Below are 17103 nucleotides of genomic sequence, written 5' to 3' on the forward strand. Positions count from 1 at the left end.
ACTCTCTAGAACAGAAAATAAACAGCTAGAGAACGACGAGTGGCCACCGTAAGCCTCTTGAAAACTAATAAGAAAACATATTTTTGTCGTCCCCGGGAAAGGGAAGGTTGTTGTGAAAATAAGAAAACTTTCGAAATCGTTGATATCGAACAGTCGAAGTGAGTTGAAAAGCGAACGAGCTAGATATGAAAGTGTCATAACCATACTAGTCTCGACGCCTCCTTAATTCGAAGGTCTAGTCGAAATTCCAGCAAAATGTTTCGTTCGATTTTCAAACATTAAATATTTTCCTCTGTCCTCATCGACGTCTGAGCCGTTAAAGTATTCTGAACAGTGTGGTGTGGCTGCTACATTCAATAGGATTTTTCACATCTTCGACTTTTGTCGCGTACAACGCGAATGAAGTTAGAGTAGCCCGAGATAACACTCAACAGACGAGATAACACAAACGCTGTTCTTGTGCACAATAGACATCACACAAGAAACATCTCAGTAGCAGTATAAATACCGGTCACCGACACAGCATCCCATCTCAATTCTTTGTAAACCGTCACCAATAAACAATCGAAAGGAAGCAGCGAGTTTTCTATCCACCGAAACCAATAGTCTTTTTTAAGACTCAAAAAGAGTTAACAGAGTTTTCCGATCAGTCCGCTCCGCCTGTTCAGGCGTGGGAGCTTTTCGAGGAGGAGTCCCGGCGCGGACATCTTTGTGGTCCTTCGAGCCGGATTTTAAATCCGTACTCCGTACTGCATTGTCGCAGAATCACCGCCATTGCCGTCGCTTTGTCGCGACTTCACCGCTACTGTTGTAGTAGCATCAACGCGATTATCCATTGTGGGACAAGAGGTTTTCAACAGATCCATTGTGGGATCAACGTGAAGTTTAATCTTCTGCATTGCCGCCGAATCACCGCCATTGACATCGCTTTGTCGCGATATCACCGCCACTTTTTTTGTGGCATCAACGCTATCGTCCACTGTGGGACATTAGGTTTCCTCAGATCCATTGTGGGGTCAACGCAAATAGGAACTGCTGCATCGACGCTGAATCACCGCCAGTGTGGTCGCTTTTCCGCGACATCGCCGCTACTTGTATTGTAGTATCAACGTTATTGTCAATTGTGGGACAATAGGCTTCATCAGATCTCTTATAGGATCAACGCACCATCTTGTGATTTGGTTTAGAGGAGATCACAGCTTCCTTCTATTGTTCGGTTGTGCAAATGATTCGCGAGTAACGAGTGAAACTATCGCGATTTTTAAATCGAAATATTATAAGTGTTAACTGATCTCAAAAAGAAAGTGAAATTGGATTCCACCTGAGCGCAGTGGACACTATTAATTGTATAGCGCTAGTGTGTGACGACGGTTCTCGGGTGTGAACGATAAACCCGCATCTTTACTTCCGCCGTTTCCCAGGTTTCGCGTGAAAACCTGTCGAAGATCCTGTCGGTTCCAGATTCGAGTATCGGAACCTATCATAGAGAGTGAGTTTGGTTGCATTGGGTTGGCATTCGACTGGTGAGTACACAACTAGAGTAGTCGAAGTTTTTGGAATTTTGTGTGGTGGAGTGAGCCGGCATCGTATTTTGAGAATTTTCTGTGGACTGTGGTGGTTTTCGGTGGTTTTAATTTACGTGACGTTCCCAGCTGATACAATGACTTCGCTGCGGGAGCGATCTAAGATGTTGAGTGTGACGGTGGAGGCAATTAGAACCATCGAGAGCTTTGTGGAGGACTACGATGCCGAGATTGATCAAGACAAAATCGAATCTAGATTAAAGAGACTGGATATACTATATGATCGCTTTGTTGATACATCCATCGCAGTGGAATTGTTAATGGAGGATAAATCCGAAACTAAAGCTATTCTAGTGAAAGATCGTAACGAAATGGAAGAACGATATTATACATTACATGATTTCCTAACAACACACAAACCGAATCATCATGTTTCGGCTAATTCCCCTCAGATTTCCACATCTGTTGTACGTTTACCGAAAATTGATTTGCCGAGTTTTGATGGTGAGATTGACAATTGGATTCCTTTTTATGACGCATATCGTAGTTTAATTCATAACAACAAAAATTTAGCTGCTGTGGATAAGTTCCATTACCTGATGGCCGCACTCAAATATCCTGTTAAAAAACTACTCGATACAACTAACATAACGGGCGATAATTATAAAATCGCTTGGGATCTGCTTGTAAGTCGGTATGATAATAAACGTTTGCTTATTAAAAATCACATTGCGTCATTGTTCGCCATTGATCCTGTGAGGAAGGAATCTTCAAATGCGATATTAGCCCTGGTTGACCAATTTGAACGTCACGTAAGAATTCTATCGACGTTGGGGGAGCAAACTGAACGATGGAGCTCTCTGCTGGTACACATGGTGTGTAGTCGATTGAATCATAACACTTTGAGGGAATGGGAGCGGTCAACAGCCTGCGATAAGGAGAAGATTCCTACCTATAATGAATTGATTACATTTTTGAAAGATCAAGCTCGGATCTTAATATCCTTGAATAGTGGTAGTCCAGCAATATTATCACCAAAAGAAAAATCTCGTTTTTCTGTCGCCCATGCTGCAGCTGTGTCCAAATCGTTTTCACCTAAGTCTTGTATCGTATGCAACCAATCACATCGCATTTATGATTGCGAAGTCTTTAAACGAATGCCACTTGAGCAGAAGCAAGATGTCGTCCGCAAGAAAAAGCTTTGTTGGAATTGTTTATCTATGAAACACCTTAGTCGTGATTGCTCATCTCAATCCTGTAGAAAATGCAACGAAAAACATCATTCTCTATTACATCCACTCTCCCCCAACGATCGATCCACCTACACCAATATGAATTCATCACCTGTGAACATACGAACCACCAACGCCACCGCCGGTAGTGAATCTGTTACTTCGGCACAGTTATCCACTCCCACACCATCCACATCAACCACCACGTCCGCCACCCGACAGCCACTCACCAATGCTTTAGCTGCAGCGCAGTCATCGAATACCACCTATTCAACTGTTTTGTTATCCACCGCCGTGGTGAGGGTCCACGGTCCATCTGGGAAATCCACCTTCGTCCGAACTTTACTGGACTCATGCTCCGAGTCAAATTTTATCACCGAAAGAATCGTTCAACTTTTGAGCTTGAACCGTCAAAAGCAAACAACGGTCATCGCAGGCATGGGTGGCGCTACAGTCAACAGCACACATTGCACCGTCGCCACTTTCAGTTCCATCGACACCACGTATTCACACACACTGACTTTCAGTATCCTCCCAAGGATCACTAACGATTTACCAGCTCGACCGATTGACGTTTCACACTGGAAACTTCCTTCCGAGGTGACCTTAGCTGATCCCGATTTTGCAAAACCGCAAAGGATAGACATGGTAATTGGGGCTCAACTTTTCTTCAGCCTTCTGGTGAAAGGTCAGATTCAAGTGGACCCAATGTCTCCTGAAAGCCAGCCTGTTCTCCAACGTACCTTACTTGGATGGATAGTTAGTGGTCCTGTGTCCACCGGTACAGCCTTTGGAGACTCTGGAAGAGTCGCTATGCTTTGTACTACCGATGACTTAGATCAACAACTGACTCGATTTTGGGAAGTCGAGAGTTGTCCGCGGAGCCGTGGGCTTTCTAAAGAAGAATTATGTTGTGAAGATCATTTTTCTAAAACAACCACCAGAGATGAATCAGGCAGATTTGTTGTGCGCCTCCTCAAGAAGAAAAAAATGTTGAGTCAACTTGGCGATTCCCAGATCAGTGCTTTTCGTCGATTTCAGTGGATGCAATGTCGATTCATCAAGAACCGAGAATTAAAGGAGCAATATTCTGATTTTATGACAGAATACATTGCTCTCGGCCATATGGCTCCAGTGATTCCATCCGAAGATACCAAAAATTCCAACACGTATTATCTCCCTCATCACGCCGTGCTCAACCCAAGCAGCACCACCACAAAATGTAGAGTGGTTTTCGATGGATCTAGCAAATCCTCAACGGGAATTTCGCTCAACGAGTGCCTCATGGTGGGGCCGACCGTTCAGGATTCATTATATGCCATCGTCATACGGTTTCGTATGTACGAGATTGCACTCGTTGCAGATATAACAAAAATGTATCGCCAAATATGGGTACATCCCAATGACAGAAGTCTTCAGCGTGTTTATTGGCAAAGCAAAACTGATCCAGACGTCCGTACATATGAGTTGACTACGGTGACATACGGCACTGCATGTGCTCCGTATTTAGCTATCCGATGTCTCCAGCAACTTTCTCACGATCATCGGAGGAACGAAGATGATGCTGCTGAAAGAATTGGAAAAGACTTCTACGTGGACGATTTTCTCAGCAGTGCTGACAATGAAGACGAAGCAGTACAATTGTACTCTGATGTTAAAAGCATCCTCGCGTCGGCAGGATTCGAGCTCAGAAAGTGGAATTCGAATTCGTCAGAAGTATTGTCAAACATCCCAGCAAATTTGAAAGATGATAGATCGATTGTAACAGTTGACGATGTACAAGGATCCGTTAGCACGCTAGGTCTGCTTTGGCATCCGGAATCAGATACGTTCAGATTCAAAGTTCCAGAATGCTTCATTAATGCTCCAATCACGAAACGAATCGTGGTCTCCGAGATGTCCAAACTTTTTGATCCTCTGGGAATCCTGGGACCAATTGTCATCACAGCCAAAGTATTTGTCCAGTTACTTTGGAAATCGAAACTGGGCTGGGATGAAGTGCTCCCCAGCTCGCTTTGCAACGTGTGGGAAAATTATAGACGAGGTTTGAATACGCTCGAATCATTCTCTATTCCACGCTTAGTGAAAGCTCCAGGTTCTGAAAAAACTATTCAGCTTCATGGGTTCTGCCATGCATCCAAAAATGCATATGGTGCATGCATTTATGTCAGAAGTGTAGGCACGAATGGTATCACCACAACCCGTCTATTAACAGCGAAGTCAAGAGTAGCTCCCATCCAGACCCTATCAATCCCTAGGTTAGAGCTCTGCTCTGCTGTTCTCCTTAGTCATTTACACGAAAACGTTATGCTAAATCTCAATATGAATATTAATTCCTTCTTTTGGTTTGACTCGTCGATCACCCTGCATTGGCTGCACAATCGACCATCGAACTACAGCACCTTCGTGGCAAACCGTGTCGCGGAGGTACAGCGACTAACAGAAGGAGGTATTTGGAACCACGTCGCCGGGTTGGAGAATCCGGCTGATCTCATCTCCAGGGGCTGCGATCCCTGCGAACTTATCAACAATACCCTGTGGTGGAAGGGTCCACCATGGCTATCGTCTGACCGTTCAGAATGGCCAAGCATGTTTCCTGTTCCTGATGTAAAGGAATTTCCACCAGAAGTCGTCGAAGCGAAGCCCTGTTCGCTTGCAGCGGTTACCAGATCATCAGGCGTCACTGATTGCACGCTGTTCACCCGCTATTCGTCACTGTCGAGACTCACCCGCATCGTCGCATACTGTCGCCGGTTCGTGCATCACTGTCGGATCAAGTCTGCTGGATCCGATTTGCAACTCCTTCCGCATTTAACATCAGATGAACTCCGCCAAGCGTTAATAAGCCTCGTCAAAGTGGTACAAGAAGAACACTTCAGCAACGAAATCACTATTCTCCAAGTCAAAGATGATGCACAACTCAGCAAGTCACCATTACGTTGTAACGTTTTTCCGCTGTCAATATTAAAAAAAAAGAATAATTGCCGAATATTTAAAAAAAAACAACAACAACGACATCTATTAGGGGTCCAGTTTTCCTCAGGTATCCATTATCGATAATGACTATCGATAAGGGAACGACGTACAGTTTCACGGCGAAATCGTTTGCAAGAAACTTTCGGGCGGAAATAAGTCGCCATTTGGCATGCTACGGCCTCGGCCTACTATTTTCAGGAACTCTCGGCCATTTCGTTTGCGGAGCGGTCGGAGAGTGGAACGATCTTTTCCTAAAGTGAAAGTACAAAAGGTACTTAGTGGAGATGTTGTTTCGATAGATAATAGAAACGGTAGTTTTCAAAGTACGTTTAGTTTATATAGATTTATTTTTTTTTGTTTCATTAGTGAACTGAAATTACAAAGAAAATATTATTGTGTTCCGCTTGAATTTTATTATACAAGGATAGCAGGTAATTCCGCTTCTCTCATTCCCATTCCCAAAATTATGAGTTTCCCTTACCGTTGAACAGAAAGCCTGTTCAACAGGCGGCATACGTGGGATGGAGATATTCCCCGATTCAATGAGCTCTTTCGGAGCACGATAGGTTTTTATTCCAACCGCAACGAAACGGATGTGTGACATTAAGGATCATCCGACCGGCATTCGACGAAGTCGCAGTGTCCCCCAGCGACCGCCATTACACGCTGGGCTTTTTGATTTGTGACCCGACCGCAATATACTGTGAGGTAGTTGCTGGAAGAAACGGTGGCATACCGACGATAAATCGGGCTTCATCTGTATCCAGCCTGTATCAGCGCACACAGCATAGCACGCAGCCAGTCAGCAACGTCCGGTAAAACCCTGCGCGCAGGTAGGTGCTAACTTTACGCATGGCCATGTCGTGAAACGTAACACGTTACACGTTACGTTAATTTATGTTGAATTTCTTAACTTGGAGAAATTTGGGAAGAGAGAAGGATAAAAGGGAGAATTAGGGTAGGAAGAGAAGAAGGAGAGAGTAGGTAACAAGTAGAAAATAAAATTGTAAATAGGGTTCTAAACACTGTTTTCTTTCCTTCATTGAGATAACATTTCCTAATAGATTTTATTCATTTCTCGAAGATTGGTGATTGATTCGCTCTCCCAACGCTTTCATTCGGTTTGGTGAGATTTTTGAAAGTGTTTCTTTGTGCGTTCATGAAATCCGCGCATTGGTCGGACATGATTTCTTGCAAGAGAGTTCACCTGTAACTACGTGACCTCTTACTGGAATCGTACGTGATCGTTCGAGGCTAACTTGACCCTGAGCTATTCTTGTAGTTAGTCGGGCATTAATTCAACACGACAGGTGGTCTCCCTACTGGGAGTGGCGCTAAAGCCACCGTGTTTCACTACACTCGCGTGTCGGGACTTCGAACGGTTACATTGGCGCCCAACGGAAATTTGTTTCCTTAACTCACAGATTTCTACGTTATTCACCATTACAAATTATAATCACATATATTAGAATATTACAATCATTTTAGTTCTTAGAATATTATATGATTTTACCTTTTCCAATATTGCGTTATTTTGTACATAAACATAGTTATAAGCTTTCTCATTTTTCTTTTTTTAAATCTATTATTCTATTATTTTTAGCTTTAAGAATATATTTTTTCCTACGTTCTGAATTATTTTCCAAAGAGTAAATTTTAATTGGATTTCTAATCGTTTGAACTGAATTTTTGAAGTGTCCAAGATGAGTGGTCCTTATATTTTACCAGTAGCGGATCATCTCACTGAAGATGAAATTAATTTTGAGCTTCGTCTTAGACGACAAACTATCGATCCTCGTGAACATCTAGAAGATAAAAAGAGACTTTTAAGAAGATTATTTATTGAAGAGAAAAAAGAGCAAATAGAACATCGTGGTACTTACAATATTAGAGATGAATCTAAAACAATCGAATCCAATGTCTGTTCAATAACAGAAACGTTGAAGAGGAAATTTGACCGTGCGCTTATCTCGAGATTGCGCCATTATCTAATCCGGGCAGCATGTGCCTCTACGAGTGATGAGAGCCAAGAGACGCTCAAAAACAAGCTATGCAGTGTCATTGAAGAAAGTCTGAAAGAGTTTAATCAAAAGATACATATTAATTCAGGTAGCATAAATGATGAAGAAGAAATAGAGAAAGAAGAAAATGCTTCAGCACAGGCATCATTAGAGGAAATAGCAGAAGGGAGCATTAGTAGTGGCATTCAACAAATGAGATTATTAGAAGAAATTTCGAGACCAGAAATAAAGACGAAATTATTACAAGCAAATGTTAGAAATGTTGGGCATAAAGGAGCTATTCCAAAAGATTTATATGTACGAGATCAAGAGAAACATGTTAGAACTGTTCATGAAATCGCGCCTCGTGAGATACCAAGTCGTAATAGAGAATATAACAGGAACGAAGAAAAACGTTATGATGATAGAAATGAAGAAAAACGAGTAAAACATGATAGTAGGGAAAATGAACGACATACCACGCGCTACGATCGGACAGAGAATAAACATTCTCACCGAAGAATAAAGCAAACTAAACATCGAAGATCAGACATATCTAGTAGTTCGGATAGTGCAGAGACAGAAGGTCGATATTCCTATCCCAGCTCATCAGATAGTGAGCATGAAACCCGCAATAGTAGACGATATAAAAAGGAAAGAAATCGAAGAGATAATCTTAGATCTAGGCGATATTCAAGAACACCAGACAGAAGTTCGAGTAGAAACAGGAAACAGTACCGAAAATCAAGAGTAGAAAATTGGGATCTCACTTTCTCAGGTGATAGTAGATCGATACAAGTTGAAGATTTTTTGAACCGTGTAAAAAAATTGGCACGTCATGAAGGAGTTTCAGATAAAGAACTGTTACAAAACATTCATAACCGTCTGAAAGGTGAAGCTTTCGACTGGTGGTTCACCCGTGAGGACAGGTTCACTCATTGGCACAGATTCGAAGAAGAAATTCGTTTTAGGTATGGAAACCCAAATAGAGACCGTGGTATTCGAGCTCAGATTAGGGAACTGAAACAAAAGAAAGGCGAAACCTTTGTAGCATATGTTACTGAAATGGAAAAATTGAATCAGTGTCTTCAACGTCCTTTTTCGTCCAGAACAATTTTCGAGCTAATCTGGGAGAACATGCGCCCACATTACCGCTCTCGACTGTCCGTTATGGATATTCACGATCTAGAACATTTGATAAGAATAAATCATAAAATAGATGCGAATGACCCGAACTTCTTTAGACCTTTGAATACTGTCAGAAATGAAATTCACAACATCGAAGCTTATAATTCTGAGAACGAATATTCAGAGGAAGAAAATATACAGCTTAACACGTTACAAAGAAAACAGAAAGTCTGGAAACCGCAACAAATGGCAGTAGAATCCGGCCAGTCACAGCAATCCAGTTCCAAGAACATTTGCTGGAATTGTCAGAAAAATGGACACTCGTGGAGATCTTGTAAGGAGCCAAAACTGGTATTTTGCTACGCGTGTGGTAATTTAGGACGAACTACTAAAACTTGCGAGAAAAATCACCCAAGTTTTAGCACGTACAATGTTTCTGAAACGCGCCCATCAACAAACTGAATGCGGGGTGTTTGCCTGGGAATTCAGTCATCTCGCATATAGAACCAATTCCCAAATTTCGCAATACAATGATTGAGGAAATAACATCAATTTTAGAACTACGTGTTAACCCTAACGTCTGTCCTCATATAAAGATTAACGTGCTCGGGACGGAAATCGTAGCCTTACTCGATTCTGGAGCAGGAGTCAGTGTTATGAACTGCATGAATTTAATAGAAACACATGGTTTCAAAATTTTGAAGTCCAACATAAAAATATGCACTGCTGATGACACAGAGCATACATGCCTTGGTTACGTCAATATTCCTTACACCCTTGGAACCGAAACCAAAGTTATTTCAACTCTAGTGGTTCCTCAAATACGAAAGCCTTTAATATTAGGAATGGATTTTTGGAGAGCTTTTCAAATTCGTCCCATGATAGCTTCTCAAAATAAAATCGAAGATTTGGAACTCACGTGGACATCAAACATGGCTGAAAAACCATCAATTAACTATCTACGAATCGAACAAAATATAGCTTCGGAAAAAGCAGAGCTAATTTCATTATCAATCCATTTTATGGAAACAAACAATGAGGGAGAAATTGTAATGAAGTCTCATCCTGAAGAAGATGATTCACTCGATATACCCACTTTAGATTTACCGGACGATACAGACCATGTAATCGATACAGTAGAAACTGAGCATATACTATTAAATAAAGATAAGAATAGGCTTAAAGAAGTTTTGAAATGTTTCGATTGTACAACAGAGCATCGCCTAGGACGCACATCGTTAATCACACATGTAATAGAGCTTAACGAAGGTGCTAAAATAAGGGAGTTACCTATGTACAAATACTCACCCAAAATGTGGGAGAAAATAGAACCAGAACTGGAACGCTGGAAAACTCTGGACGTTATTGAAGAGTGCACTGCAGAAATGGCAAGTCCTCTAGTGCCCGTCAAGAAAGCCAATGGGAAGATCCGCGTTTGCCTCGATTCACGTAAAATAAACTCGATCACGAAGAAAGACGCTTACCCTATGCGTAATATGACCGAAATATTCCACCGTCTGCAAAAATCGAAGTACTTCAGTATCGTTGACCTTAAAGACGCGTATTTTCAAATACCTCTCGAAGAAATATCCAGGAACTATACAGCATTCCGAACACCCAAAGGGTTGTACAGATTCAAGGTTGTTCCATTTGGACTCAAGAATGCACCTTTCACTATGAGCAGGTTAATGAACCTAGCCATAGGGTTTGATTTAGAGCCAAACGTTTTTATTTATTTGGACGATGTTATAATTGCTACCGAAACGCTTGAAGATCACTTCCGTTTACTACAGATTGTAGCTTCCAGACTTAAACATGCTGGACTGACTATTTCCGTTGAGAAAAGTCGCTTCCTGCGCAAACAAGTTAGGTACCTTGGATATTTACTGAACGAGAATGGCTTGTCCATTGAGAGTACAAAATTGGAACCAATTCTAAATTATCCTCGACCTAAAAGTATACGAGAAGTGAGAAGATTATTATGTTTGATTGGATTTTATCAAAAATTTATAAATAAATACAGCCATATTACTTCACCTATCACCGATTTGTTAAAAAAATCTAAGAAATTCGCGTGGTCTGAAGATGCAGAGAAAGCACTTTGTGATTTGAAGTCAATATTAACATCGGCACCGGTTTTAGCAAACCCGGATTATAGCCGCCCGTTTCTCATCGAAACAGATGCATCTCAATTAGCTGTTGGTGCTGCTCTTCTTCAAGAGCATGACGATGGTAAACGCATAGTCGGATACTATAGCAAAAAATTGTCAAGTACTCAGCGTAAATATTCAGCTACAGAAAAAGAGTGTTTAGCAGTTCTGTTAGCAATTGAAAATTTTCGACACTACGTTGAAGGAACCACGTTCACTGTGATAACCGATGCCAAAAGTATCACTTGGCTATGTTCAATTTCAGCGGCAAACGCCAACTCCAGATTGTTGCGTTGGGCCTTGAAATTACAATCTTATGATTTCGTGATTCGATACCGAAAAGGCAAAGACAACGTACTGGCAGATTGCCTATCAAGAATAGAGTCTATTGAACAAGTTGACCAAGAATATGAACATCTTACGCAACAAATAAAACAGAACCCTGAGAAATTTAAAAGTTTCATGGTTTCTGGTAATAAAATATACAAGCATGTCGATGAAAACGGAAAATTTAAAGACAAGCGTTTTGAATGGAAGTACTACCCAACGACATTGGAACGTACTGAAATCATTCGTTCTATACATGAACCTTCTCATCTTGGGTATGAGAAAACGCTAAACAGGCTTAAGGAGAAATATTTCTGGCCGAAAATGGCAACAGAAACGAGGAAATATTGCAAAGATTGTCTACCTTGCAAAACATCGAAAGCGATTAACATAAACCCGACACCTCCGATGGGCTCACAGAAGAAATTTTGTGAGTACCCATGGCAATTCTTGACACTCGATTACCTGGGACCTTTCCCATCTTCTGGCAAGGAAAGATACACTTGTTTACTCGTGTTAACCGACGTCTTCACGAAATTCGTCCTGGTAGAACCATTCCGTCAAGCAACGGCTTCTTCACTGGTAAAATATCTCGAGCAATCCGTATTCCTCCTATTCGGTGTCCCAGAGGTTGTGTTGTCAGACAACGGAACGCAATTCTGTTCAAAAGAATTCAGCAATCTACTGAAACATTATGGAGTGAAGCATTGGCTCACACCCTCTTACCACCCACAGGTGAATAATAGCGAGCGTGTAAATAGGGTCATAACGACTGCAATTCGAGCATCCATTAAGGATAATCATAAGCGATGGTCCGATAATTTACAACAAATCTCTAATTCGCTTTGTAATTCAGTGCACGAATCAACAAAATACTCACCTTTTTACCTAATGTTCGGTCGTAATCAGATTATAAATGGAACCGAATATGAGAAAATAAGAGAGACCAATCCCCAAACAAGTGATAGCGAAGAACAGGATAAACTTATGTCGGATGTCAGGAAGAACTTAGCCGAAGCATACCAAAAACAATCCAAATATTATAATCTACGATCAAATAAAAACGCACCAACATATCAGGTGGGGGAGAAAGTATTAAAAAAATCCACAATACTATCAAGCAAAGCCAAAGATTACTGTGCGAAACTCGGACCAAAATACACGGTGGCATTTGTGAGAAAGTGTTTAGGAGATAGCTATGAATTGGTAGACGAGAACAATAAAAACCTTGGTATATTTCATGCCAATTATTTAAAAAAGTTTTAGATAAAGATGATCAAGCTATGACATTATCCAAAGATGGAAATGTACGAGAAAGAAAGAAAATATGTCAGGTAGATTGAGCGAATTAGATTTGTAAACCTATGTTAGCCTTGTTTGTTTACATAGCCTAACCTTATCGATGTCATCACCGAAGCGGAACATCGTTACAATATCAATCATGCAAATCTAATCTCATCACTTTTTTAGCATCGCTCACCAACCTGAACATAAAAACATAACAAAAGTGTCGATATAGTCGATGTCAATGTTTTTTTGTTCCTAGTGTCGATGTAGTCGATATTACACCATCCTCTTTGTTCTAAACCTGAAAAAAAAATATGGAGAAAAAACCTGAAAAGAGAACCTGAAAAGATCTGGAAAATAACGCAGATATTAGTAAACAGAAAAAAACAACAAAATGATACAGATAATCAAATAGAATTCTTACCTTTTTTTTACAATATTTCTCAAATTTTAAAATTTCCTAATCGGCATGTGCATCACTCCAGAGCTCCAAATACTTTTCACGTAACGCAATGACAGTTGTACCGATGACAGTTCGTATTTCGATCACAGGGTATAGCGTTATGCTGTCAGTTCAATTCGATGTTTTTATTCCGCGTAGAGCGGTGCGGTATTATATATTAAGTAGTACACTATTATATGAAAGCATATACTCTGATGTAGGTCAAATTGGTATTTGATGAGCAGAATTATTTTTTTTTGTATTAAAATATATCAGATTTATGGACAAGATAAAGTCTTTTGCAATTCCTATTTCGGTAACAGAGTTTCCAGTGGGTCGAAACATCAGCGAGGAAATATTTCGATGAGAAGAAATTCAGTTCAAACGAAGCATAGCAGAATTTTTTAGTTTGGTCAAGTTTACGTAATTGAGTATATCAATTGAATTGTTGTAGCATACATCTTGTGATTGATCTGACATATGTGGTTGTAGAAAAAAATATCTATGATCTGGATTATGAAAATTTGATCAATTAATTGATCAAATTTTCATAAAACTGTGAGGGGTGATGTAACGTTTTTCCGCTGTCAATATTAAAAAAAAAGAATAATTGCCGAATATTTAAAAAAAAACAACAACAACGACATCTATTAGGGGTCCAGTTTTCCTCAGGTATCCATTATCGATAATGACTATCGATAAGGGAACGACGTACAGTTTCACGGCGAAATCGTTTGCAAGAAACTTTCGGGCGGAAATAAGTCGCCATTTGGCATGCTACGGCCTCGGCCTACTATTTTCAGGAACTCTCGGCCATTTCGTTTGCGGAGCGGTCGGAGAGTGGAACGATCTTTTCCTAAAGTGAAAGTACAAAAGGTACTTAGTGGAGATGTTGTTTCGATAGATAATAGAAACGGTAGTTTTCAAAGTACGTTTAGTTTATATAGATTTATTTTTTTTTGTTTCATTAGTGAACTGAAATTACAAAGAAAATATTATTGTGTTCCGCTTGAATTTTATTATACAAGGATAGCAGGTAATTCCGCTTCTCTCATTCCCATTCCCAAAATTATGAGTTTCCCTTACCGTTGAACAGAAAGCCTGTTCAACAGGCGGCATACGTGGGATGGAGATATTCCCCGATTCAATGAGCTCTTTCGGAGCACGATAGGTTTTTATTCCAACCGCAACGAAACGGATGTGTGACATTAAGGATCATCCGACCGGCATTCGACGAAGTCGCAGTGTCCCCCAGCGACCGCCATTACACGCTGGGCTTTTTGATTTGTGACCCGACCGCAATATACTGTGAGGTAGTTGCTGGAAGAAACGGTGGCATACCGACGATAAATCGGGCTTCATCTGTATCCAGCCTGTATCAGCGCACACAGCATAGCACGCAGCCAGTCAGCAACGTCCGGTAAAACCCTGCGCGCAGGTAGGTGCTAACTTTACGCATGGCCATGTCGTGAAACGTAACACGTTACACGTTACGTTAATTTATGTTGAATTTCTTAACTTGGAGAAATTTGGGAAGAGAGAAGGATAAAAGGGAGAATTAGGGTAGGAAGAGAAGAAGGAGAGAGTAGGTAACAAGTAGAAAATAAAATTGTAAATAGGGTTCTAAACACTGTTTTCTTTCCTTCATTGAGATAACATTTCCTAATAGATTTTATTCATTTCTCGAAGATTGGTGATTGATTCGCTCTCCCAACGCTTTCATTCGGTTTGGTGAGATTTTTGAAAGTGTTTCTTTGTGCGTTCATGAAATCCGCGCATTGGTCGGACATGATTTCTTGCAAGAGAGTTCACCTGTAACTACGTGACCTCTTACTGGAATCGTACGTGATCGTTCGAGGCTAACTTGACCCTGAGCTATTCTTGTAGTTAGTCGGGCATTAATTCAACACGACAGGTGGTCTCCCTACTGGGAGTGGCGCTAAAGCCACCGTGTTTCACTACACTCGCGTGTCGGGACTTCGAACGGTTACAACGTACATTGAATCCGTTCATCCACGATGGTCTACTCCTGGTCGGTGGCCGGCTCAATCATTCTTCCTATGCATTCACCCGCAAACATCCGATGATCCTACCTGCAGGCCACCCATTCACCTCTCTACTCATCGATTCAGTGCACGTGCAACTCCTCCACGCTGGCCCTCGTGCAATGATTGCACACATCCGTGAAAGATTTTGGCCATTGAACCTCCGTAACCTGGCACGGAGGCACGTAAGATCCTGTGTACGCTGCTATCGCACTCGTCCTCGAGCAGAACACCAGCTGATGGGTCAACTACCGAAGGTGCGCATCACTCCTGCTCGTGCGTTTCTCAATACGGGAATTGACTTTTGTGGACCCGTCTGGCTAAAGATCCCGTTACGTCGAATGAAGTCTCCACCAATCCGAGCGTACGTTGCAGTATTTGTCTGCATGGCTACGAAGGCCGTACACCTTGAATTAGTAGGCGATCTTAGCGCCGAAACGTTTATTGCAGCATTGAAACGCTTCGTTTCCCGCAGGGGTAAACCAATCGCCCTGTTTTGTGACAACGCAACCAACTTTAAGGGAGCAGACAAGGAGCTACGGAATCTCTGCAAACAACTTAACGATCAGCAACTGCAAATGAAAGTAGCGTCCTTCTGTGCTGACTCATCGATACAATTCAGCTTCATTCCAGCTAGAGCACCCACGTTTGGCGGCCTATGGGAGGCCGCTGTCAAGGCATTCAAACACCATTTCCGGAGAGTTATTGGTCTTGATTCGTTATCAGCAGAAGTTATGCAAACCATTCTGTGTCCGATTGAGAGCTGTCTTAACTCACGCCCACTGACTGCGCTTTCTGAGGACCCAAGCGACATGAAAATCCTCACACCGGGACATTTTCTGGTCGGATCAGCCCTCCAATCAATCCCGGAGCCCGACCTAGCCCAAATTCCCAAGAACCGGCTTTCGCTGTGGCAGGAGATGCAACAACGAATCCAATCCTTCTGGAAATTGTGGTCAACGGACTACATTACCCAGCTACAGCAACGGACGAAGCACTACTATCGACAGCCGAATGTTCTGGTCGGCAAACTGGTACTCCTGAAGGACGACAACTTACCCCCACTCAGATGGAGTGTGGGCCGAATCACAGCAATCCATCCCGGCGCGGATGGCCTCGTCCGTGTGGTTACCATCAAACTGGCATCCGGCGCAGTCTTCGATCGGCCGATCGTGAAGATCTGCCTTATACCAATAGATGACGAGATGAAGTCTACTCCCACTTCTGGTGAAGTGACTGGACCTCCTGATGAAGACGCAGCACCCGCTGCTAACCCAAAATAAGCATTGTGAATAGTGAATTGAATTAAAATATTATTGTAAAATTGAATTTGAATGAAACAGATATTTCATTGGTGGCCGGTATGTCGCGTACAACGCGAATGAAGTTAGAGTAGCCCGAGATAACTATCAACAGACGAGATAACACAAACGCTGTTCTTGTGCACAATAGACATCACACACGAAACATCTCAGTAGCAGTATAAATACCGGTCACCGACACAGCATCCCATCTCAATTCTATGTAAACCGTCACCAATAAACAATCGAAAGGAAGCAGCGAGTTTTCTATCCACCGAAACCAATAGTCTTTTTTAAGACTCAAAAAGAGTTAACAGAGTTTTCCGATCAGTCCGCTCCGCCTGTTCAGGCGTGGGAGCTTTTCGAGGAGGAGTCCCGGCGCGGACAACTTTAATCTCGCTAGCAATGCGCTTCGAATTAGATTAAATGATTATTTCAGAATAAGTTGACACTCGCAATGCGTGTATTTGATACTGACTTGGTTAGGTCCATTAAGACAATTTGATGTCAGATGGATTAAATAAAATAAAATAAAGAAAATAAACAATAGGTTAAAATGGCAAAAGTTGACCCAACAACTTTTGATTCTTGAGAAAAACGGTTATGTCATTAGAAAGTGGGTTTCAAATAAGGTGAAACACTAAATGATTTATTATTGATGAATAACATAATTTCATAAAACGAAATTGTGT

At 41.5% G+C, this 17103-nt stretch overlaps 2 protein-coding genes across 2 annotated transcripts; both read left to right on the forward strand.

Annotated features, from left to right (window-relative positions):
- The first annotated feature begins 1660 nt into the window (after positions 1 to 1660).
- Positions 1661 to 5570, forward strand: LOC129779479 (uncharacterized). Its single transcript, XM_055786963.1, has 2 exons — positions 1661 to 5362; positions 5415 to 5570. The coding sequence occupies exons 1-2, from the start codon at positions 1661 to 1663 to the stop codon at positions 5568 to 5570; spliced, it is 3858 nt and encodes a 1285-aa protein (XP_055642938.1).
- Positions 5571 to 15349: 9779 nt separating this feature from the next.
- On the forward strand, positions 15350 to 16393 carry LOC129779482 (uncharacterized). The gene has a single exon (XM_055786966.1). It carries the CDS (start codon positions 15350 to 15352, stop codon positions 16391 to 16393), a length of 1044 nt encoding a protein of 347 aa, XP_055642941.1.
- Positions 16394 to 17103: the final 710 nt, after the last annotated feature.

The sequence above is a fragment of the Toxorhynchites rutilus genome, chromosome 3 (genome assembly GCF_029784135.1).
Source record: "Toxorhynchites rutilus septentrionalis strain SRP chromosome 3, ASM2978413v1, whole genome shotgun sequence".
NCBI classification, from domain to species: domain Eukaryota; kingdom Metazoa; phylum Arthropoda; class Insecta; order Diptera; family Culicidae; genus Toxorhynchites; species Toxorhynchites rutilus.